This window comes from Onychomys torridus, chromosome 12 (genome assembly GCF_903995425.1).
Source record: "Onychomys torridus chromosome 12, mOncTor1.1, whole genome shotgun sequence".
Lineage (NCBI taxonomy): Eukaryota > Metazoa > Chordata > Mammalia > Rodentia > Cricetidae > Onychomys > Onychomys torridus.
Window position 1 is genome coordinate 68820196 of NC_050454.1, and position 25693 is coordinate 68845888.

The 25693-nt window shown below is 41.0% G+C and overlaps 2 protein-coding genes across 18 annotated transcripts in view; one reads left to right on the plus strand and one right to left on the minus strand.

Moving 5' to 3' along the window:
• Son (SON DNA and RNA binding protein) overlaps positions 1–14894 on the plus strand; it is a 33416-nt gene extending 18522 nt beyond the window's left edge. Inside the window, exons 7-12 of one of the 8 annotated variants that reach the window (XM_036203520.1) lie at positions 5329–5439; positions 6459–6575; positions 10528–10675; positions 13011–13082; positions 13186–13301; positions 13749–14894. In XM_036203520.1, the coding sequence (XP_036059413.1) occupies positions 5329–5439; positions 6459–6575; positions 10528–10675; positions 13011–13082; positions 13186–13301; positions 13749–13808 (624 nt within the window). In that variant the 3' untranslated portion in view covers positions 13809–14894. Of the gene's footprint in view, positions 1–5328; positions 5440–6458; positions 6576–6693; positions 8038–9827; positions 10676–13010; positions 13083–13185; positions 13302–13748 lie in introns of those variants that run through there. The other 7 variants (XM_036203519.1, XR_004946312.1, XM_036203524.1 and 4 more) reach the window with 7 other exon arrangements.
• On the minus strand, positions 1–25084 carry Donson (DNA replication fork stabilization factor DONSON). 10 transcript variants are annotated; one of them, XM_036203536.1, is made up of 14 exons: positions 24720–25084; positions 24231–24308; positions 23038–23083; positions 22880–22962; positions 21070–21248; positions 20397–20575; positions 19198–19276; positions 18997–19101; positions 18541–18739; positions 16911–17123; positions 15586–15731; positions 6262–6562; positions 5146–5252; positions 41–1481 (listed from the first exon to the last, which is right to left on the minus strand). In XM_036203536.1, exons 1-11 carry the CDS (start codon positions 25026–25028, stop codon positions 15594–15596), a joined length of 1608 nt encoding a protein of 535 aa, XP_036059429.1. In that variant the 5' UTR covers positions 25029–25084; the 3' UTR covers positions 41–1481; positions 5146–5252; positions 6262–6562; positions 15586–15593. The 10 variants fall into 10 exon arrangements, with proteins under 10 accessions (XP_036059430.1, XP_036059429.1, XP_036059428.1 ...); XM_036203537.1 differs by having other exon boundaries at positions 1–1481; positions 16911–16997; positions 22880–23083; XM_036203535.1 differs by having other exon boundaries at positions 43–1481; positions 19198–19249; positions 22880–23083.
• Positions 25085–25693: the final 609 nt, after the last annotated feature.

Sequence of the window (25693 nt, forward strand, 5' to 3'; positions counted from 1 at the left end):
TTCTACAAATAAATCTTGTTTATAGTCAAAGTAAACAGAACTCAAATCAGAAACTTTTTTTTCATGCAGTACTTTTCCCCAGAGATATTCACAGGCGACATTTTCACTGTGTTTTTTTGACCTGCGGCATTTTGAATGGGAACAGTTCTGTATAATAATGCTGATGAACGTAACTAGCCAGTGCAGCTAACCAGCCTATTTACAGTTAAAGGGGATGGTCTGTATTCACATGGAGTTCAACAACTGAAGCAAATCAAACCATCACCAGAGAGGAAAAGGGTATCTAGTTTGGAACAAGTTTAGTGCTCCTCTACTAATCCCCAAATCAGGCTACTTCCACATCTCAGGAGGGAGAGCTAATGGACATTTGTAGCTAACTTAATCTTCTTGTAGTAGTAGGATATAAACCAGGTGAGGGCTGTACAGAATTAATGTCCCGACATAATATGCTTTCAGTAGTTTATTACAGATTATCATTTAAACAGTTGGGAAGACTATAGCCAGAGAATCTCCTATGTAGCAAAGACTTAGAAATATTGTAGAATTCTGACATTTTCTTGAGAGAATGATGTTAGCTTCTGCTGAATCATGGGGAAAATGCTTAGTGCATGGCGATTATATTTTTTGAACAAGAAAGATTATTACTTAAAATTTATGACTGTCATTTTCAGTCTCAACATTGGAAGTGATGCTGTAGCCTCTTCTCCAGCCAGAGGTTAGATTCTAATTAAGGGGGCAATGTTGAGAGAAGACGGAAACACTGAACCAAAAGGAAAGCCCTACCAGTGGGTCAGGTGAATAAAGCGTAACGTTTCCTGGGAAGATGAATGCAGAGTGAGAACTGAGCTACTTATCTAAAGATCTGATGCAGAGTGTAGACTAATGAAAAGCATGCCAAACTTTAGGAAAGGACAGGATTGTTTTGCTTTCATATGTATTTCTGAAACAGTGTTAAAGATGCCTAAGAAAGGCTGACAACTGGTACTACTACTCAGCTTGTTACTTAGTTACCATCTAAGGTACTACTATATTTGTAGAGTTGATGTTCTATCCTAGGAGCACTGACCCTTCTGGTTTCAGTGGGGCTTCAAATGAGAATTTTTTATTTTTAAGAGTAATGCAAATTTTTTTCCTAAATGGCGAGGTAGTGTTTTCAAAATCCTTGTTTTTTGTTTTAATTTTAATAAATATAACTGAAGTTTATGGATCTTCAGTCTTGACCATAAAACATTTCAGCCAAGATGACAGAATTTATCTTCACAAGGGCTAAATATCCTTGTTGTCATCCCTCATCCCACAACTGTCTTGCCACGTGAGTGTGCTGACATGACACGGACGAAACTGCGTAAATCCATGTTATGGAAAACAACTCATCAGATGGTGTTCCCCCTCTGCCATAGCATCGTCTTCCTTCCCAGAAACCAGCCAGCAGCATCCTCAGTAAGGAGTGACTACAGAATTTTCACGATACTTGTGTGAATCTGATTTATAAACAAAGAAAGTTGGAGAATTAATGTTAACAAGCCAGTCGCCAAGGTTAGCAGAGGCTCCTGGATAGATTAGAGGTATACATACATGCACATGGTGTAATGATAGTCATTACTAATTTCATTTCTGTCTCAAGCAGTGTGTTAGATTTGTACTATTGGCTCCTGTCTACATTCTAATAGCTAAAATTCTCTTGAAGTTGGAAACTCTTAGTTTATGAAGTTTATCAAAACTAACTTCTTGGAAAAGGATGGAAATTGTAACTGGGGTTAAAGTATAGGTTCTTGAATTATAATTAATACTACTAGACTGTACAAGCCTTGTTACTTACTCTCTTTTTCTCTAGATCTTTATAGGCTGTTAACCCTGAATTTCTCTGAAGTACTTACATACATGGAGAAAAATATTAATCCCTTTATAGTAACTCAATTATGGTATAGAATTTTGTATGATAAAAATATTCATATTTCATTTGAAAAAGTTGATTTAGGGATGTTCTATGTTAACGTGCCTTTGCTTTTTGAAGTTGACACTGTTTTTCATATAAACTGGTGCATTTTTATTATTTTTATTAAGTATTATGAATGCTTTAGAGGCTGGATATTTTTTTCTCTAGCTGTTTTATTAGAGTTTCTTTCATGCCTTTTGAGATAACCTGCAGTAACCTGTGTAGAAAATAATCCAGTTTAGCCCTTCACACTTACCTTTAGCGCTTTTCTATCCATCACTGACATTCTGTAAAATTCTTAAGATACATTTTTTGTTTATAGAAATCACTGGGCTTCACAAAGGGGAGAGTAAAGTGAATGGAGGAGTTGAAGTACAAAGTATGTAGAAGGGACTTAATGTATCTGTGTGTGATTATGGGACATGAAATGTGGTGACCTGATGTCAGCAGTCTTTAGAGGAGCTGTAATCTGCTTTACGTAAGGATTAAAGAAATGGGATTGCTTTTCTTTTCTTTTTAATTCATGTGAGAATTGTAATTGAGGATACCATGTGTACATTTTTTTTTCCTTTTAGGTGAGGGGAATTCAGCATTTCTGCTCTAGTACCCATAGTAGTGCCACCACTCAGTCACTGTGTATTTTATATATTGGGAAGCAAACTGACTTGTTCATGTGTCAGTGGAAAAGAAACAAAGCATGTTGATATTGATAAGTGTTACAGATTTAAAACAAAACAAAACAAAAATCTCTTTCTTAGTTTATAGGGAGACCTTGGAACCTTTCTCATATTTCTTACTTTTGAAAGGCTGGTTAAGATTTTTTTTTTAAAATATTTTTTTTCAATGAAGCAGTCATCAGCCACTACATTTCTCAAATGCCAAGTGCTAACTGTGTGTGTATTCTCAAGACAGGGTCTTTCTACATAGCTCAGGCTGGCCTTGAACCCAAATCCATGTGCCTCTGCCTCCTAAATGCTGAGATTAAAGCTGTGTGCCACTATGCCCAGCTACCTGTTGTATTTTATGTGTTTTAATTAGGCTATGTAACATTTGATCTGAATCTTGAATATTAATGCTTTGGGAACTATAGCTACTTAGCCCTTTATATGTTTTAGCGTATAATATGAATTAACCAGCTGAGCTATATTCCTCCTAACCTAAGATAATCTAGATTATCTCAATTTTGAGTATATTTTCACATTAAAAATAGCCTAAGTAAATTTTTGATATAAACTTCCTGTTTTATTTGCTAAGTCTGTTGAAAAGTAAATGCAGTTGTATTAGGAAATAGTTGTAATTTATTTAAACATCAAGATTATTATATTAAACATGCTTTTTATAGTGAGACATAGATTTAATATGAAGTAGTATAAATTTAATATGAAAAAGTACTGAGACTTACGGGAGTTTCATTTGGGGAATAGAAAGAATATTTAGGTTATTTCTTGATAAAGATTACAAGAAAAATGTGGTAGGTAAATAGGCCTGTGAAGGATAAATTATATTTTTTTGTTTTACTTAGATTTACTTTTTGGAGCTAGGTGTATTTTTATGGCTATAGAGTTGGAACTATATATTGGAAATTAGAAGGCTCTGATTGGAATGAATAGACACATTTTCCCCAGTGTGTTTTTTTTTTTTTTCCAGAGCTGAGGACCGAACCCAGCAAGCGCTCTACCACTGAGCTAAATCCCCAACCCCTCCCCAGTGTTTTTTTAAGTATTTAGTCTTTTAAGAAAAAAAAAACTTACTATGACTTAGCACCCATCACTTAGGTTTGCAAATTGCTCTGAAACCAAAGTCTAAGAAGGCTAATGTGATTATATGTGTCTTATTTGGTTGTTTGGTGGGTCTACACAAACAAAAATATCTACAAGATCCACTTGATAGTTTAGGTAACATCCAAGGTAGGCCTAGGAAATAGAAATTTTGGTCTGAAACAACTATATTCACATTGAAAGATCCAGGAATCACGTGGAGCAGATTTGAGTCCCAGGAGTCAACAGTAAAAGCAAAAGGTGACTTTAGTATTCTGGTATGACTTTATTTACATAGGCTGTTGTAACTTTTGTAGGCCTTAGGAATAAGTAGAGCGTGGATAATACTGTTAACTAAGCAAGTGAGAGCTATCATTTATATTAAGTAGTCTAATAGGCACAAATTTTGTTTATTTTTTTTTGCCTTATAAACCAGAAAAGGATACTACTTTTTCTTTTTAAATGATTTAGTCAAAGGAGTCTTGGACAATTTTAATCAAGATAACTTAGAATAATATATAAGGGGATTTAAAGTTGGGAAAAGGACACTTAGTCGTTATACATTCATTATTCTTATTCCTGAAGCTTCCTTTGGTATATAGATTTATTTTTGTAAGAATTTTACACAGTACACAGTGAAATTATTGATAGCTTCTATTTATTAAAAAATGCTTTTTACTGATATATGTTTGCAATATCAATGCAGAACCCATGTATGTGAAAACAGTAAGTCCTTCTATGAGATAAACATTTTATAAAAATTTTGTTGTGCAAAATAGCTGGAAAATACTAGTATGTTACATATTAGTTTTCGTTCTGTGGTTAAGCCCTTAAATCTGACAGCTGAGAATCTGCTGTAATGATGTCATCTGCTTAGCACAAGAAGCTGTGCTATCACTGTCTCTAAGAGACCTGGGCTGCTGGTGATCCACCTCATGTGCTGACCACTGAACTACAAGTGCCTCATGAGGCCTCAGCCTAAGTTTTCAAAGGCAGACGATAGGATTTTTGGGGGGGGATTTAAACACTTTAAAAAATTAGTGTTATTTCTAGATTGTGGTAATAAATGTATGTACATTCACAATAGCTATACACTAAATATAATTTTTTAAGATTCTGGGTTTGTAAGAGCAAAGCATATCCATGCCCAACTGTGCTCCTATGCAAACTGCTGATGAGTAAAGTGCCATGTTGACTCTAGTGGTGTTCTGCTTGCTTATCCACGGACTTTGCTTACTACTCCTGGACGTTACGCTAATAATCTAGTAGAGTAAGGTGAACTGATAGAAGAGTATAGCATAATGCCATTCAAAACTACTATTTTATCTAAAGGCTACTGATAATGAGTTCATAATGAAACTCAACAGTTTTAGGTTGATACTGTAGAAAATACACTGATGAAATCAGAATTTGGACTGAGTTCTGCCTCTGAATACTTGATAACTAACTTACCTTAATTGTCTTCTATTTTCCAGGAGTGCCCTCTTTGCCTTTCGAATCTTCTCATTTTCCAAGAATCTTAATACATAGACTGTGGTTTATTTTTTTACATGTAGCATCTAAAGATATAGAAGCACCCAAGAGAATTAGGGGACTTTGGTAATTTTGGATAATTATCTATGTTTTCTTTCTTAGCCTGTGGACATCTCAACAGCAATGAGTGAACGGGCACTTGCTCAGAAGAGACTCAGTGAGAATGCATTTGACCTTGAAGCCATGAGCATGTTAAATCGAGCTCAAGAGCGGGTATGTGGCTTTTCAAATTTTCAGTGAGAATTTCACTGTCTAGATGGCTGTGTCATTACAACACTGGTTGTGAGGAACCATTACCATCGGTTGTGTTAGTTGGGACTGGACTCAAAGTCTATAATATACATGCTGTTTCATACTTGATACTTATTACACTTTGTTCTGTCTTAGTAACTGACTTACTTTAAATAAAAATGACTTAAACCTAATAACTAAGAAAATGTTTACTGTATACCATGGCAAGAACTATTTCTTGAGAACAAACCAGAAAATATATCCTGCTCTCAGAGTTTATAGTCTGATGTGCACGTAAGTGCCTAGAACAACTCCATGTAGTACTATTATTCTCCATGTTTCAGCTAAGCAAACTGAGCTACAACAGTAGTCAGCTGGCACTCACAACTAGTAAGTGGGATTGGAGTTCATACCCAAATAACAATGAATTCAGAGTCTGCTTTGAACAGGAAGGAAACAGCTTTTCATTTTATGCTAAATCTATGTAAGAAGTGACATTGCATTAAATGCAACATGAAATATGCATTAAATGCAATATGAAAGACACCTGTTTTTATAGTACAGTAGGTGTTGATGAGCAATGTCTACTTTTTCTGTTTTTGACAATTTTCTACATTATACCTTAGATAGATATAGATTATTATTTCAGTCAAAGATCTAACTGTCATGGCATTTTTAAAGGCATTTGTATGAGAGGTCAAATATCAAAGGCAGAGATCTTTGGCCATACATTTTTCATATATCTGATATTTTAAAGAATGAGTATTACAGTGATAATTTTAGACACAGACATGAACTTCATACCTTTTTCTGCATTAGTAGATTTCATTGAATGCTGTAAAACTTACTGGAAGACTTGGGGAAAACATTGAACTTTAAATATATCATTATTTGGCTATTTTAGGAACCAAACCATTTTTCCTCAGTGAATTAAACTACCATTGTGGCACTTTCATCAGATCAGTGATTTTCCTTAATGAAGATGGCTTCTTTTTCTTCAGATTGATGCCTGGGCTCAGTTGAACTCTATCCCTGGGCAGTTCACAGGAAGTACGGGAGTGCAAGTCCTGACGCAGGAGCAGCTGGCTAACACTGGTGCCCAAGCCTGGATTAAAAAGGTACACAGACTATCCAAAATACAAAGCTAATTTTTTTTTGATAATCATACATTAAAAATGCAGAGGCAAGTGACTAACCTAAGTTCTTGAGTAAGTTTGCTATGTGTATATGCTCCAGGATGGACATTGAAGATGGCTGAAATCCTGACACAATACCAAATGCATACATTCGGCTCAAGAGCCACTCACTTTATATCTGGAGGTGGTTGTTTTTCATATTTTTTGCTGTTGGTTTTAGTGGGGGTGGTTTTGCTTAACTGTTTTGAATGCTGACTGTACCAGGTGCTGTTCCGAATATTCTGCAGTTCCTGTTGGACTACTAACCTAATCATTTCAGAGCAGTGGTTCTCAAACATTTTCATCACGGGATACTTTATTACAGGTTTAGTTTTGGTGGATCACTACCCCCAAGAGCCCTTTGCCACCCTGATATTCCATCCCTCTGTCCTGTCCTCTCAGTACTGCCTGCACCCGCTTATGAATACCTTTGCTCCTACCTTCCTCTTAGGACTTCTAGCCCCAGGTCCCTATATGGTGGTCAGCTATTAGATGCAATTAAGTGGTTGGGAGGCCCTAATTAATACTGCATGTGGTAAACTTGCCATGGGAGTGGAAGGGGGCGGGAGGATGGCTGGAATGTGGGGTGGGCAGTTGTGAAGGGAGGTAAGTGGGTGGGATGGGCTGGAGATAACTATCTGTGGACCACCATTTAGGTCCTGGTGGCCTCTGGTGATCCACAGGCTCAATTTGAGAACCACTGACTTCATGAAAAAACAGGATATATAACACCTAAAATCAAGGGAGAGGACGGACATCTCATGCTACGAAGATGTAGGTGCACCCAATCTCAGATTCCTGCAATGAGATTTGTCAACTCTACCTACGGCTACCTCATTGATGGGGGAGTCTTAGGTGGTTAAAAGGGGGTTTTCTGAAGACATGACATCTGGTGAAGGGCTGTGGTTTGGTTGGATGGGTGATGAGAAATTTGTTTCAGGAGTACTGGCAACAGCAGTGCTGAACTGGGAGGCTGCGTGGTCTCTTGGATGGGGAAGGTTTCTTTGTCCTGCTGTACTCCTGACTCCTTGTGTGATCATGGGCAAGTAATTCCTTGGAATTTCTGTCTCCCGAGTGTCACGTGGTGTGGGAGACAGGTTCATATCAAAGCCTCAGACAATGGTAATCAGTGATGTGATGGATACCTGTTACCTGTAGAATTGGAATGAGTGCTAGTCATGGGTGAGGTGAATTTTTCAAAAAATAAAATTTTGGTTGCTTTGGACATTTAATACCATAACAATTTTATAGCAAGTATTACCTGTGATTCTCTTATTAACAAATTAATATAAGGTATCACACAGCTTCATTGTGCTTGCCTTTTTCCTGTTAAATAGTTGCACGAGTATGTACCTAGGCATTGGTTTTGGAAAAAAAAAAAAGGATAAGCTAGCAGTATTTTTAATGATTGGATTCATTTTATATAGTAAAACTTTGTATAAATAATTAAAAAGCTCTCATCTTAGTGGGGAGAATTATAGGTTTACTTTTTGTGACATTGGACATTAAGCAAATTTTTCAGAGCCACACGTTCCGTCCTGCTTCATTCATCTGGTCTTGAAGCTGAGTGTTTGGGATTGTAGGAAGTTAGACATGAAGTATTTTTGAATGTTTATGCTTGTAATAGTCATGTGCATTGCCAGGTAGAAGCTTCTGGAAGGTTTTCCACTGTGAATGTGCTGCTCAGTGTTTGTGTATAAAGAGCAGGTAAACCTAAGTGAATCTCCAAGGTGAGGCTCCACTTAGTCAGGCGGCTCCCTGTGTACTTAGGTACTTAATGTCTGCTTGAGCCTTTGAGATGATTTTGCTGTACATTTCATGTAGAATATAATCTGGAAGCAAATTATTTTGATAAGTTATATGTTCATCAGACTAAGCTTTATTTTATATAAGAAATCAACACTCATAGGAAAAGGATCGTATGTAACGAATTGCTGGAGAATATCTGCTTAAGGAAAACTAGAGGAGCGTTATTTTATTAAAATAGATAGGCCAGTACATTTAGAAGTCATTCGTTAACTGAAAATGTCATTGGTGTTTATCATAAGTACTATCTGTACCCATTAATTCTGTTTGGGAAATATGGCAATGGCCATTTGGAATTTTTTGGACCAGCACTGTCCTGTATTAAAAACCATAGGGAAACACCAACCAGTACCCTCTGTGTTCTTTAGTTTGTTTCAGAATACTTTTAGATTAAGAGGAATATTTCATGATATACTCATTTATCAGTAAAACATTTCAAAGTTAATTGATTTTTAAGGACCTTTATTTTCTCAAATGATTTGGGATTTGATTTCATAAAAATGTTGGTTATTGTGGTCTCACTAGATTAAGACAGACTTTTACATTGGATAAAGAGGTAGACGCTAATATAATAGCAAACAGGATTGGAAAACTGGGCTACTTGGGGATTTATATTGTACTCTGTCTGTACAGTTGCCCTTTTTTTTAGGAGTGTTTCCTGGAAAAGAGGGGGAGATGAACCTGGAAGTAAGTAAAGTCATTCTAGGTGTGTAGCATCAAGGCAGTTGGTACCCGAGCATCAGCTAACTTTTCTCTTTATACATCCACAATGCATGGCCTGCACCAAATAAGGAACTGAACCAGGGGTATGTTTTTACCTCCACAGCCGCCTCCTTCCATCAGAGCACCTTGTTGAACTTAATGTCTAGTCACATGTCACTGGCATGTTTTCTCCCCAACATTTAATTATAAAGCTGGGAAACAAAGCTTATATATTTTACTGCAGTGTAAAAACATCACTTTTAAGTATTAACTTACTGATAGAAGGAAAAGTAATGCACACTTGCTTGCTGAGCTACCAAACATTTGACCCTGTAATGACATGGTATATATTTGGCAGAGAACATTAGCCTAAAATGTCGTAATAATTGGAAATAAAACATGGTTTAGAGATGCTTCAATTAAAAAGGAAAAAAAAAAAAACACCCCATAGAGATCAACAGCAGAATTCATTGTGCATTGATACCTTTTTAAAGAGGCACTGGACATTTCTCAGCTGGAAGATCCAAGACTGCTGACTGTGCTAATGCACACAATTGTGCAGCTTAGGACATTAAGTGGTTTGCTGCTTTGATGGAAATTATGGTTCAGTGGGTTGGATACAAGAGAGATGATTGTTCACAGAATAACCTGTGAACTTTCACCCCTCTGTATGGAAACTTGTTTCAGGGCCAAATCCTTGTAGCTGTCTTCTTGCCCCGGTCAGTGCCAGCCGTACTATTCACAACACTGCTGCTACCGAGGCCTAGGTATGTAAACATTTAAGGAGTTTTTTAAGTCTTTTAACATCAAGCCAGGTTTAGAAGAATTCAAATTTGGTATACTCAGGGTATTTTATGTACTTATTTTCAACTTACTACATGTAAATTTACTCTTTCATAGGGATTTTCTAAGTAAAAATTTGATACTTGCTTTATAGTAGAATGGGGAAGAAAACTCAATGACAACTGTATGCTTCTTCAGTGTGCAAACTATTTTAAAATAATTTCTAGGCTTTATTCATAAATGAGGTATACCTGAGATCCTAATATTGACTGTTTTAACATTGCCTTCTTTTTATTTTGCAAGCTAAGAAGAGATACCAGTGAACCTAAATAGTGGACGGAAACAGGAGTGGCTCTTTTGTTGTTTTTTTTTTTTGGAGGGGGGCACCGAGGGGCGAGTGTTAAAATTGCCATTTGACTTTCAAAGTGTTGGTAATTATCATTAGAACATATGCTACAGAGTGTATTGAGCATAGAAGAATTTAAATTTAATGCTACTTCAGATTTAGAAATAAAGTAAGATTTCTTTTTCTTAAGTTACCATTCACTTTGTAGTTCAGTTCTAACTGTAAAATGGGGGCCTCTTCCCTTTTTTCTTTGGATAGGATCAGTTCTTAAGAGCAGCCCCAGTAACTGGAGGAATGGGTGCTGTCTTGATGAGAAAAATGGGCTGGAGAGAAGGAGAAGGGCTAGGCAAGAACAAAGAAGGGAATAAGGAGCCCATCCTCGTCGACTTTAAGACAGACCGGAAAGGTAAGTTCTTTCTGAAATTTAGACCTGGTCAAATAGGTTGAGTTCGTGTTAACTTATTGTTGACCTTATTTTGGTCCTAGTGACCATAAACTGGAGACAAATAATGAACAGCTCTTGGCTAGAGAAACCTTAAACACATTTTTTTACACATAGCAGCTGATTTCTATTGTTGAAGATACTAGTTTGAACTTTGAAATGACAGCTTGCATTGCATTAGTTATGAAAACCTGTGTGAGTTTTGAATAAATTTAAGAAAAAAAATTGTTTTTAATGGAGACCACCACATGCTTGCCTTTTTTTTCCTTGCTACATTGATTTATGGTTTGTGGGTACAGGCATGGCATGGCAAGTACCCTTACCTGTGGAAGCATCTTCCTGGTCCATTTGCTTAGTTGTCTGTTTTATTTTTTAAAATGATTTATGTATGTGGATGTTTGGTCTGCATGTATGTTTTTGCAGCATATATATGCCCAGTGCCCATAAAGCCCAGCAGAGGAACTATAAAGTTCCAGATGTTTGTGAGCTGCAGGGATGCATGGAATCAGGGTCCTCCCATCTGTCAGGCTTGTTTGGTTGTCTTTTGAGACAAGATCTTGCTGGGTCTTGTCTGGCCTTGAACTTCCAGTGACCTTGCCTTGTCTCATGAGACCTTGAATTACAGGCCCGTATTATCACTGTCCTTGGCTCTTTTGTCTTTATTTCTAAGGTGTGATTTTCTTTTTTCCCTCACATCCTTCTTAAACATTTTACATAGTTTCTTAATTTCCTATTAGTTTCTACCACAAACCATTTTTGCTTATCTTTTTAAAGCTTAGTATTTGTGTTGTGGGTTAAAGCATAGATCAGCTGTGGTCAACAATATTACCTCTTCATTATCTCCTATTTGGGCTCCTCCTAATTGTTATTGCTGGTAGCTCTTTTAGAAATATGCACATAGTAACTAAAGTTAATATAGCTAGCGCTAGTAACATTCAAAGTAGAATCACAACAGGTTGGTAGCTCATATTACTTGTTTGAGTAAGCTTAATCTTTTATTAAAGATAGGGGCCAATCGTGGTGGTGCATGCCTTTGATTCCAGCAGAGGCAGGCAGATCTCTTAAGTTTGAAGCCAGCCTGGTTTACAGAGCAAGGTCTAGGACAGCCATGGCTACTTAAAGAAACTCTGTCAACAACAACAAAAACAGCCTTTATTCAAGCACTCTGGAGGCAGAGGCAGGCAGATTTCTGTGACCAGCCTGGTCTACATAGTGAGCCCCAGGACAGCCAAAGCCACACAGAGAAATCATATCTTAGAACAAACAAAACAAAGACTTCTCACATTCTTGGATTATAGGCATGTGCTACCAGGCCTGATTTTTAGAAACTGGATTTATTTTGGATTTATTTTGAAGTTCAACAATAAGTTAGAGTTAAATTTCAATGGGTGTGGAAAGTAGACTTGTCTATGAATCCAATTAATATTGTATAATTCTAGGGAGCCTCCACATTGAAATTACTCAACATAATGTTACATACTAACAATGGAGTGACTGAAAAGTTTGCTGTTTAATGACACATGGAGAGAGGGAAAAGCACCGTTTGGGGGTTTATAGCATTGCTAATTCCTACGTAGTAAACTTACATAGACAGGGGGTTACATTTGTTAAGAAATCAAGTATTTGCTATGATAAAGGATCTCATCATTAGGGCACTTCCTTTTCACTGTGTATGCTTTGTTTTGTGGGGATCATACTCTTAATTTCATAACCTAATTTAAAAGATGACTTTTTAAGGTTACTTGCATTTTAGTAGCCACCTTTTTTTAAATGTGTAGGAAAGGAAAAAGACTGAGATGGTGACAGTTAGAGGACACTTCTCTTGGGTGCTCACACATTGTGTTTGTGTGCACTTACATGGAGGTTAAAGATCAATATCCTCAGACACCATCCTCCTTGATTTTTGAAACAGGGTCTCACTGGCCTGGAGCCCACCAAATGATAAGCTGGATGGCCAGTAATCCCCAGGGACCCCCACCTGTCTATGTTTCCTCCAGTGCTGGAGTTACAAGTGTGTGCCAACACAGATTGCTTTCAAAAGTGGGTTCTGGGGCTGAGAGGCTCAGATGCTTATTACGGCAGTGCTTTGTGACTGAGTTATTTCTCTAGACCCTTAAGTATGTTTTCATTGGTATGAGTATAAAGTAAAAATTTATATACTGAAGTGGGAAAACAAAGTCCATTTTGATATAAATCTACTGAGTATTTTATTTGAAGGCATGAAGGTTTCAGCAGTGGGAGGTGATTTTCCCATCTATTACAATTAAAAACTCGTATAAATGTGGCTTTCTTTTTAAAGGTCTTGTTGCAGTAGGAGAGAGAGCACAAAAGAGGTCCGGGAACTTCTCTGCTGCAATGAAAGACTTGTCAGGTGAGAACAAAGCCTGTCGATTTCTTCTGCCTCAACCACACCGTGAAGCCATAAGTTGTTGCCAAGTTGGTAGATATATAACTAGTTGTTTTTCTCTCTACAGGCAAACATCCTGTGTCTGCCTTGATGGAAATCTGTAATAAAAGAAGGTGGCAACCACCTGAATTTCTCTTGGTCCATGATAGTGGCCCTGATCATCGCAAACATTTTCTCTTTAGGGTAAATATGAACTTACATACTAATTAGAGGGTTAAGGGAGAAGTATGATACAACCACTGGGCTGTATCTGTGGGTGGGTTACAGATGTGCATATGTGTGGGTAAAATGGGTTTTTAAACTTAGAAGGGTACTTTAATGTGTAAATAAATGATCTTTTAGAAAATTAAAGGGGAGGGCATGGGCAAATTCTGGCTAACATTTGGTATTTTCTAGGGGAAGGTGGGGTTAACTAGTATTTTTATTAGTGCTTTTTATTTTTAAATGTGGAGACCTGCACTTACTTTGCGGTTTCCTTTTTTAAATCATTTACTGTTTCTGGGCTGTGATTAATTTATATAATTTGGGGTTTATAATTTATAAATTATTTTTAGAATTTAGTTGAAAAAGTACAAAGCTAATAGATATTAAAGTTTGATGCTGTTCTTATTGTATGTTTTTCTTGAATAGGTATTGAGAAATGGAAGCCCTTACCAGCCCAATTGTATGTTTTTCTTGAATAGGTATTGATAAATGGAAGCGCTTACCAGCCCAGCTTTGCCAGCCCTAATAAGAAGCATGCTAAAGCCACAGCAGCTACTGTGGTTCTTCAAGCAATGGGCCTTGTCCCAAAGGACCTCATGGCTAACGCCACTTGCTTCAGGAGTGCCTCACGTAGATAGACTGAGGTTTTATATTCACCATTTCAGATGATTGTACTCTGCATCACAATGTATTTCCTCCTTAATGTTGTAAATATTTCACAATTTAAGACATTGTGTATAAAAGGCAATCTGTACAAACATCTCCAGGCTTTGGTTTTTGTACCATGGAAATTGTATTTAACCATACAGGGTTTTGGTATGTTTATATTGTTTACCTTAGTGATGTATTTGTTTAAGTGGCTAACATCGGAACAATTGTTTGAAGGCATCAGTAATATTCAGTGTGGAATGTTAAATAACGCTTTTATACTGTATTTTGTACTATGATGTAACTCCCCTTCCTATGGCTAGGCTGCTGTAACACTTGCCTGTAATCAGTGAAGGGCTGTGCACCTTGTACTATTTCACAATGGGTTCTGCTGGACAGATACTGGGCCAGTGTTATTAACGTAATGAAGCAAGATCTGTTCCACAGGGCTAATGCCACCATCTCCCCTTAAATTTTTGTAGAGGTTATGAAAAGAACGTGATATGTTGTGTCATGATCAGCACTAAATACTGCATTCCCATTAAAGTCACTTGGGTCATAAGAAGGGAGTCAAAATGGAAGTCCAACTAGAATTTTACTTCAGAGGCCAAGTACATATTTAGTATGGCTTGAGTTGTGATATAGTTTTACTTTGATGTGCATTTTGAATTTCAGCTACACCTAGATAGACGTAAATAATAAAAATGCTGTAACCAACTTATCTAATAAAAATTGGCAACTAGCCACTATTTTGTTGACTATGAGAAAGTTTAAGTTTATGTTAATTTTTTAGGGTCTGATAGAATATTCATGTGTATTACAGTGGTATTCATATGCTATGTCTCTAAACTTTATTTTCAAAAGCTTAAGGCCCAAATACAACCTTCTCTGGAATAAATGTGGTGTCTTATTCTCTGGCTTTAACACATATAACTAAGTACTATTATTTGTTACCCAATACTTGTGACTTCTACGCACATTTATTTAAAAATGCTGAATTTTATACACACATGCAAACACACAGACTACCTGAAGCATACTGGGTACTAAGTTGCCACGACCGACCAACACTTAGGTATGAAACACCCTCCGGTCTGACAGAAGAACATCTGAGCGAGTGTCCTGAGAACAGGAACTGGAATCGGAGACAGTGCTGGCATGGAGGCATCAGCAGTCAGCCTTGCACTAGTGTCTCCCCAGTCTCAGTGCTGCAAGTCTAAGGCACAGCAGATACTTTCCTGTCATCACTCTCAATGAAGTAATGCTATATACAGGGAATCTCAATCTCTCATTTGTAACGAAACACTTTTAATTCAGTTTTCTACTCAGGTTACAATTAAGTTGAAGGGATATAGAATTCTCATTCAAGTTATCTGAGGTTTAAGGAAACAGCTTCCATCTTCAGATCTGAAAAATTTATGAAAATAATAAAAGCAAAATGTTGATTTTTAAACCTAATGCTAATGCATGTAATAAAAGTTCACGTTTAGAAACATTTCAGTATTTTAAAATATATTCTTCCAAAATATTTTGAACTTTTAAGAGGCAGAGGCCTAAGAATTGTCAGTTTCCTTCCTTGCTAGGAAGCTTTTCCTCAGTTTCCCTTTAGGCTTACTTTGGTGTTCAGGATCTCCAATTAAAGATGTAGTCACTCATTTCCACATTCCGTAAGGATGACTTCCCCAGCAATGGTATTTGACTGAGCTGCTCCAGGGTTTTGGGGTGCAGCCCACAATTAACAAGGTCCTTATGAGCAACTTTCTGCAGAAATACAAATCCACATCCATAGACACATTAGTTCTTGAACACTGATTTTAGGTCCCCCCCCCCCCCCCCCCCCCCGAGATAGGGTTTCTCCATGTAGCTTTGCACCTTTCCTGGAACTTGCTTTGGAGACCAGGTTGTCCTTGAACTCAGAGATTCGCCTGGCTCTGCCTCCCGAGTGCTGGGATTAAAGGCATGTGCCACCACCGCCCAGCTAACACTTGAGTTTTTAATAATCACCATAACGACAGGCAAATAAATGGCTCATTCACTTAATAAAATCAGGCTACAAGTTGATCCTAACAATTTCTATAGTTTGAAAAAACTAACAGAATTCTATTTTACTAGACTATTAAATGTGACAGTGTGACAGGTACCAGGTCAATTAACTGTTAAACTGGGCTGGACAGATGGCTCAGAGGTTAAGGGCATTGGCTACTCTCCCAGAGGACCTGAGTTCAATTCCCAGCAACCACATGGTGGCTCACAACCATCTATATTGAGATCTGGTGCCCTCTTGTGGTCCACATAGACAAAAGCAGAACACTATTCATAAAAACAAAAACAAAAACAAAAACAAAACAAAAACCATAAATCTTAAAAAAAACAAAACAAAACAAAAACCTTAAATTGATGTCTAGACTTCAAAGGAAATTAGTTACACAGGGCTGGGAGCTCAGTATTTACGCACTTGCTATGCAAGTGTGATGACCAGGGATGGGTATCTAGAACCTACATAAATGCCAGCCTCTGAAGATGGAGTTTGCAGCAAGCCAGCTGGTAAGACTAGCCATGTTAGTGTAGCTGGTTTGATGAAATGATCCTGCCTTGAATAAGAGGAAGAGGAGTGCAGCACAGGTCGATGACCTCAGGCTGCCCTGTGTGTGAGCACTCCTCACTGGTGTGCCCAAACCCACGGAAAACTGCAGATAGCACACACATACAAAAAACAACAACAAAAACCAAAACCAGCTATAGTAAACCGTGTTTCCATAAGCTACAGAGGAATCAGGGATTACTAAACCAGTTGTGAGGGCATTAAGTACTTTTTAGATTTTGGAAGTTTTTACTATTGCCTGAATTCCTGATTGGCTTTCTAACTTGATACAAATTTGGTCTATCATAAGTGACCTTTTTCCCAGCAAGAGGATACAAGCTACAACTGAGTCTACTTACTCTATGTAGGTCTTTATCCTGTGGCAGGCAGACATTGAATACAGCAGTAGGCTCATGTGCATACATCCCAGCAGAGAATGACCCTCTCTGTGAAGATCGGAGTAGCATGGTCACAGAATGCAGAGCATGAGGCATGATGGGACCTGTGATCTCTAAACTAAACTGATCTCTGTATCCAGAAAGAGCGTGTGTCTTTACATTAATGCTTCGTGCCTTCAGAAAATTTAAAGAAAAAGACAATTAGGATCATACCTCATTTTATCCCTTAGCTGAAGATGTGTTCAGTGGATTTTTATTTGGGATTTCTTCTGATAAGAAGCAGGAACTGGGTTGGAGATTTAGCTCAGTGTTTGCCTAGCAAGCGCAAGGCCCTGGGTTCGATCCTCAGCTCAAAAAAAGGAAAAAAAAAAAAAAAAAAAAAAAGAAACAGGAACTACTTTTGTTTCCTGAGACTACAACATAACACTTAACATGTTCCTTCAATTTCCCCATTTTTGAGATTGGTCACTATTTTTGGCTATGTGATTACATTGGCACATAAGATGGGATTAAAGAACTTTCTTAAATGACAAGGGAGGATGTGAACACCAAAATGTTTTGTTGCCAATTAGTTTATCCAGTATGGGGGAAAAAAAAAATCACAAAAGTCACTGAGCACAGTGGCTCATGCCTGTAATCTGGCACTTGGGAGGTGGTAGCAGGAGGGTCCAGAATTCAGGGTCATCCTCCACTACAGTGAGGTTGAGGCTTATGGGACCCTGTCTTAGAGGCAAACAAGTAAAAGGGAGCTGACATAATCCCTCTGTTTTCATGTATATATGTAAAACACACACACATTCTGAGACAGGTCATGTAGTGCAGGAGGACCTTAAATTCCTGGTCACCCTGCCACCACAGTACTTCTTAAGTAATTTTTATTTTTAATGGAGAAAGCGAAAACAAAACTACTGGGAATGTAGCTCACACACAATGTTTGCCAATATGCCCCAAACTCCTGGTTCAATCTTAGTGCATAGCATGGCAGAACAATTAGACATTTTCAAAGAGTGTGAGTGAGTGAGTGAGTGAGTGTGTGTGTGTGCATACTTTTTTTTTTTTTTTTTTTGAGACAGAGTCTCACCATGTAGCCTTGGCTATCTCCAAACTCATCGAGATCTGTTTGCCTCTGCCTCCCAAGTACTGGGATTAAAGGTGTGGCCATCACGTTGTGCCTGATACCTGTAGGAGTAAGAAGGCCATCAGATCCCTTGGAACTGGACTTACTAATGGCTGAGAGCCACCATGTTGGTGCTGGGAAGTGAACTTGGGTCCTCTGCAAGAGCAGCAAGTGCTCTTGAACACTGAGCCATCTCTCCAGGCCCTACCTAAAATTATTTTTTTAAAAATTGAAAATTTGAGCTAGGCATGGTGGTACACGCCTTTAATCCCAGCACTCAGGAGGCAGAGGCAGGGGGATCTCTGTGGGTTTGAGACCAGAGTGGTCTATGCAGCCAGTTCCAAGAGAGCCAGAGCCACACAAAGCGCCTGGTCTTTCTAAACACAAACCAAGAACAGAAGTCCAGAGTGCCCCTTTAGAGACCGGAACTCCACACTAAGAACTGAACTGCAGGAGGAGGAGGCGTTTGCTCACCTTCAGCATTTGCATTGAGGCACCTCGAAAGGCTACTGGGGATAAAAGGGTTGGAGGGAGGCCTGCCTGTGCGCCCGAGGTGGCAACTAAGCTCTTGCAGTTGATCAGAAAGTTGAGCAATGTGAGAGTGCCGAGTCCTTTCACCAGCACAACAGACTCGGGCCTGTGATCCACTTGGACTTCATGCTTTTCTCTCAGTCTCAAAAGTGACAATCAAGGAAAGAGCAAAACACCAAAACATCAAAAAAAATAAAACCCCACACCAATGCAGACAGCTGCCTGGATTCCAGATGCCCGGGGCTCCTTGTACCATTTCTCAAGTCTGAATGAAATGCTGGCCATCTGAATGTGGCAGATAAAAACCAACAAAAACTTTGTACATGACCAACATGGACTGGCTTTACTTCAGTGTTAAACCAGTAACTCCTCTGAGGTTCTTAACAACAGAAAGGATACAGCTTGATAGAAATCATGTCCGGCTTTTTAATTTGATCTTGCACACCTATCTCTTCAAGCCAAGAAAAGCTCTCCTCTTCATCCTCATCACTGGCCGCTTGCTCCCTAGGAAATTGCTGGTTAGAGGCATACATTTCCAGAGTGGGTGCTTTTGGGAACTCAGAAATTAGTGAAAATGTAAAAGGTTACGTGATCACATACTCCTCATGCTCCAGGTCTGCTTCACGTACTTTCTTCTTATAGCCACTTTCTTCTAGCAAAGGCAAAGAAAATTCAATACCTGCATCAGAAAAGAAAAACTAACTCCGCTTTCTTCAATTAACCAGTGTCCCACTAATGGGGTATCCAGATGAGGTTTTCTATTAAAGGGACTTGTCTCTACCCTTCCCTCCCTCTGCTGACCCAATAGCTGATGGGCTAATCCAGCTTTACAACTATTAAAGGAGGAGGTTAGATAATGTGAACTCTCAGAGAATCTAGAACTGGTGAGATGGTTCTGCCAAGTCTTATGACACCTGAGTTTATGTCCTGGAACTCCCATGGTGGCAGAAATGACTGTTACTCTAACCTCCACATGTGTGACATGGTGTGTGTGTGTGCCCACAGAAACACACACATGCATACAAAATAATACATAAATGTAAAAATGTTTTAAAAAGCAAAATATATTCAGTAAGATAGCAACTTTACTTCAGAGGTAAGAAAAGGAATGTGCACGCCTGTAATCCCAGCACTCGGGAGGCAGAGGCAGGTGTATCTCTGTGAGTTCAAGGCCAGCCTGGTCTATTGAGCTAGTCCAGGACAGGCACCAAAGCTACAGAGAAACCCTGTCTTGAAAAACCAAAACAAAGAAAAAAGGACATAATCAACTCCCAGCTACATTTAAGAGACACTTTTACCAACAGGAAGAAAGAAAAAAATAACTCTGAAAAAAATGCACTACATCTCTTAAAATAATGTTGATAACCAATTAGTAAGAGACAATTCAAAGTATTTTTAAAATACCTTATTTTGCCAGGCAGCGGTGGCGCATGCCTTTAATCCCAGCACTCCGGGAGGCAGAGCCAGGCGGATCTCTGTGAGTTCCAGCCTGGTCTACAGAGTGAGTTTCAGGACAGGCACCAAAACTACACAGAAAAACCCTGTCTTGAAAAAAACAAATCAATCTATCTTATCTAATGTGTATGGGTGCATATGTCTTCGTACCCCTGTGTGCCTGGTGCTTAGAGGCCAGCAGAGAGCACTGGATCCCCTGGACCTGGAGTTACAGATAGGTTTTGGCCACCATGTGGGTGCTAGGAATCGATCCCAGGTATTTTGTAAGAGCAGCTATCTCTCCAGACCCAAAAGTTCAGCATTTGAGGCAAGAGTGATGCTCCACTTTAACCCTGAACCATTACCTTCATTTTTCATAGCTTCTCTTAAACCCCTAGTTGTAGGAGATATGAGCGCCGTGACCACGTTACTTCCTGCTAATCCTGCTGCCCGGAACAGGACAGTAAACTGGTAGGTACAAACGTAGAAAAAGGGGCAAAGCTTTGCCTTCAACAGATTATACAAGGAAGTAAAACTCACAGACCTTTGAAACAAAAGAAAATTTTCAGGTGTTAAAATATCTTAAACTTAATTCTGCATAATTTAGCCTGACAAGTAGATAAAAGCCTACCAAACTTTTTGAATACTGAATCGAGTTTCTGCAGCTGTGAGACTTGCTTAAGAGGATTGCAACTGTTAAGAGCACCTGCTGATGACTCTTCAGCACTGTGTGGATGGAACCACGTGTTCTTTCAAGCAAACTGGTAACTAGTTACAAACTCTGAGCAACTTCAGATGAAAAAAGCCACTAACTGACAGGAAGCAACACTGAAGGCTTAGGCTTATCTATTTATCCATTACAGACATTAGACATTTGATAGTGATGAAGTTGGGGAAAAAGGTGAATGGATTAAATCCATTAATGACAGTGTCTGACAAAGTCCAGAAACACACAGAACCATCTACCATTAGTCTTTTCCATATCACCCAAATCCTAGAGAATCCTCTGGAATGCATGCACACTTCCGCTGATCTTACCAGTCACTCATTAAAGTATGCTGCAGAGTCTCATCGTGTGACCATGGGCTTGACGTTCCTGCCATTTTCCTATCGGCTCCAATTCGAGGGAACAGTGGCAGCCATGAAAAGGCAGGGTGGAGCCAGTAGACAAGAGTCTGCTGGAAGGCACAACGCAGCTCAGTGCAGAGTTTGGGATCCTAAATTCCAGCGGGGAGAGTGGGTATTTACTCATTAGAAAGATAAAAGTTCACTGGAGACACTGATACCATTGACATATACAATCTAGTAGTTTAGAAGATGAGTTGGGAGTAGTGGCAGAACACCTTTAATCCCAGTACTTGGGAGGACAGCAGATCTCTGTGAAACCAGACGGGTCTATAGTGAGCCCCAGGAAAGCCAGGGCTATGTAGAGAAAGACCTTGTCTCAAACACTCCCTCCTCCCAAATTTTTTTTATTTTGCTTTTCCAGACAGGGTTTCCTGTGTAACAGCTCTGGCTGTTCTGGAACTCACTCTGTAGACCAGGCTGGCCTCAAACTCACAGAGAGCCACCTGGGTCCTGAGTGCTGGGATTAAATGTGTATGCCACCATCGCCCGACAAGATTTTTATTTTTCATTGTATGTGTGCCTGCATTTTGAAGATGGGTTCTCTGGAAGAGCAGTAGGTTCCCTTAACCACTGAGCCATCTTTCTAGTTCTCAGTCTTAATTATTTTTAATGCTTTTTATAAGGAAATATTAGCAACTGTCACAGAGGTTAAAATGCCTTTGCTTTCTGGACAGCAAACAGTGTATTGAACTCAGAAAGAGCATATATACAGAGAAGGGACATTCTGTCTCTGCCTTTCCTGAGGCATTCAGATGATGGGAGGAGGGACGTGCGTGTAGGGAGTACTCATGCTCTTCTCATAGGAGAGCACCAAATTAACTGCCAGGGCAGAGGATCCTACCCCTAGGAAAACAGTCTCAAAAGTAGTAAACCTGGGTAAGTATGAACTACAAGTCATCTTGATTTATTGAGAAATGTGTCTCAAGTTCTATCTCAGGTAAACCTTTACAGCCTAGTCTGTGTGGATGAGCTGCTTCATGGGAGTTAAGTCACTGAGAGCATCCCAGAACTTGTGAATTTGTCAATGTGTTAAGAATCAGAGCACAGCTGGGTGTAGTGGCACACCTTTAATCCCAACACTCGGGAGGCAGAGCAGGCAGATCTCTGTGAGTTCGAGGCCAGCCTGGGCTACAGAGCGAGATCCAGGAAAGCCAGAGATACAAAGTAAGACCTTGTCTGGAGGAAAAAAACATTCAACCCCCCCCCCCCCCACACACACAAAAACAAAACAAAAAACCCAGAGTATGTCCTAGGTAAGAACACTCAGTAAAAAGTCATCAGCTATTGTAACTCAATAGCTTTGGATGGTTTGGATAACACACTGCCTGTCTTGCACCCCTGACTGACTGGCCCTTTGGAGAGCTGGCTGTCGGCTTTTACAGTCTACACCCGTCAGAAGAGCAGCTTGACAGAAAAGGCAGATCCTTCTACACTCAGTCGGAAACACTAACAGACTAATGGGGTGGGGTGAGGCTCAGTGGTTAAAAGAACCTAAGTTTGGATTTCCTGTGAATACCTGTAACCCTAGCACTGAGGAGGTAGAGACGGGAGGAGCACCGGGGCTTGCTGCCCAGCAGGCTAGCTAAAAACTGTGAGCTCCTGGCTCGCAGAAACCCTGTTCCAAAGAGAGAAGAGGAGACAGAACTATCATCGCCTTTGGCCTCTGTCCATATACCTGCCTCAATGCGCGCGCACACACTTCATTTCGGGCATCCATTACCTGTATACTCTGGGGTAAAGTAACTTCTGCTGCCCTACAGTGCTGGATAAGGCCTTGGGCTTCTTCCTGTGCTTTCAAGTGATCTGCCCAGGAGAAGGGTTGAGAAGAGGTGAAAAGGAGTCGGGTTTTAATACTCCAGTCCGCAGGTAACTCAGTACCTTCCGAAGAAGTCGTATCTGATTCAGAGAATGACACATGCTGTCTCTTTTAGAAAACAAAGAACACAAAAATTAGAACTTCCAGAAAATTCTTTTACTACAAAGATCCTAGTGACTCACTAAATGTCAAAACTCACAAGCAGCCCACCACTAGAAACATATCCCACCTGAGAAGTCTCAAGAAGGCAAACCAAGCCACCACGAGGTCTCAAGCCAACGAGCCTCGGCGTCTGCCCGGAAGGGGGAACCCAGGGAGTGAACTAGCTAACTGAAGTTGAGGGGTCTGCTGCAGGGTCCCAGTTCACTTGCTAGTTTTTGCAGTTCTATCTAGTACTACAGACCACAGAGGAGAAATGCTCCCAGTATTTAAAAAGTATCCAGTAAGCCTATGGATTCACTGTGACCACGACCAAGCTCCTCCTTCAGGTGAAGCAACCTTGGTAGGAAAGTCTAGTGGTAAAAAGAAGGGCAACTATTGTCAGGCTGCTGTTCAAGCCATATTCTCCACACGGTGAGGATTCCCTCAAGGAACACCCTGGTGAAATATCGTGCCAGGGGGCTGCCTCCGGAAGACTGTGTGTGAAAGACAGAACGGCTCCTGTCAACTCCCAGCCTGTTCCCACCGGGGCAAACTGTACCCGTCATAACCGTGTGGAGCCCCAGTGTGCTCCACACGCAGGAAGGGAGCATCGGGCAGGCTTTGGCCCCACAGCCCACACCTATTATCTCAATACCTGTACGGAAATGATCCCCCACAGGTCTGCTTTCGTTTTGGAGACAGGGTCTCATGTGTTCCAGACCTCAAATATCTGTGTACCTGACCATGATCTCAAACTTCTGACAAGCCTTCCTTTTCACCCTGTTACGTGTGACGCTGGGGATCCAACCCAGAGGCCCCTGCATACTAGGCAAGCATTTTTACAAACCGAGGTAGCCCCAGACTTCAAATTTGTTATTGAAACTAATTTTTCAAGCAAAATGCTCCTGAGAAGTGCGTTTCTTAGAAAATACATTATAATCATACTTAAGAAGTATTACCTGGGCTAGGTCATCAAGATGGCTCAGCAGGTAGAGAGAGGCACCTACCTGCCTGAGCAAGACTGACTGACTACCTGAGTTCAACCCTGGTACCCACACGGTGGAGGGACTGACTGACCTCCACATACACAACTGTATGTAGCTGGGAAAAGTACCTGGGACAGTTCGGTGACAGTTCTTTCACGAGACGCTTCTTCCCACAGCAAATTATTTTCTCCATTAGAATCTAAAAGCTGAGGTTAAAAAAAAAGTTGTCCTTTCAAAACTTAAGCGGTGGGTGAGGGCCTCACCTGGCACACCAGTCTCGCAGGAGTGGGGACTCAAATCCACAGACTACCGACGTTTGTTCCACTTCAGTGTGCTGGACTAATCAAAGGGGTTGGAAAGGCCAGACCAACACATTTAATAACCGACACATTAGGATGTGTCTTTCCGAAGGGATTCTGACCCATTCATCCTCAACAGCCCTCCGCGTCCACAGTCCTTTCGAGTGCCCGGCCTTGCAGGGTGGGTCTTCCGAGGACTCCCCAGCTACCTTCCCGTGGGCCTTCGCGGCCCCGCCCCCACCTCCGGACCCCCGGCTGCCGCGGCTGTTCGCGCCCATCCCCTCCGCTGACCCCCGGCCGCCCCGCGCCGAGACTCACCGCGTCCGGAGCTCCCTGCGGACCACGGGACGGCTCCTCGCGGGCCTCGTCGGCGACCCGCGGCCGGTTGTCCAGGCGGGCGAAAGGGTTCCTGCGGGGGCCGGCCGCAGAGGCGGCGCCGCCTCTGCCGCCCGCGGTCGGGAAGGGGCGCAGGGGCAGCCCGGCCGCCAGCGCGGCGCGGCGGGGCGTGGGCTCCCGCAGTGCGGGGGGCACGGCGGCGCCGTGGCTCCGAGACCTTTTCCGGCGGAGCCGCACAATCTCGGGCGGCCTCTTGAAGCTGGGCGAGTAGCCGGGCAGCGGGACAGCCATTGCGCAGCGCCGAGGCGGTCCCGCAGCCCGGCCTGCGCTTCCCGCGCGCCCCGGCCCCGCCCCGGCCCCGCGCTGCTCGCGGACTGGAGGGCCCAGAGGCCCCGCCCCGCTGAGGCCCCGCCCCGCCAGAGCATGCGCGCTTGGCCGTCCCCGCCCCGCCCAACAGATTGCTCGGTAGCCGCTTCCGGCCGTCGCGGGCAGCCCCGGGGCGCTCCTTCAGCCGTTCTGCTGCGAGGCGGGGCGTCGCCGAGAAAACGTCATCAGCGCGCATCCCCGAAGGGCAGGGAAAGGAACCACACTGCTTTAGTCTGCAGTGAGGAGGACAGGGTCCGCCCCGCGTACCGAGCTTGAGCGCAAAGCAAACAGCACACTTGGTGGTGGGCAGCTACTTCCTCAGAGAAGCAGCCGGGTCATTCTGAGAGGTGGTGATGGGCCGAGGCCTCGCTGTGCTCCACAGCTCAGCAGAGCACCACAGAACTATACTCAAGCTTCAAGCTAGGCTCAGGTCAACTCTGCCATCCTTGTCTCCAGTGCCCCGCCACCCCAGCCCCCTATGCAAATGCTATGCCACTATTACAGGACCTGGTATTATGATTCTGTAGGATACTGGAGAAATTCAGAGTGAATGGATATTAAAAAAAAATGCTAATCGAAAATACACTCAA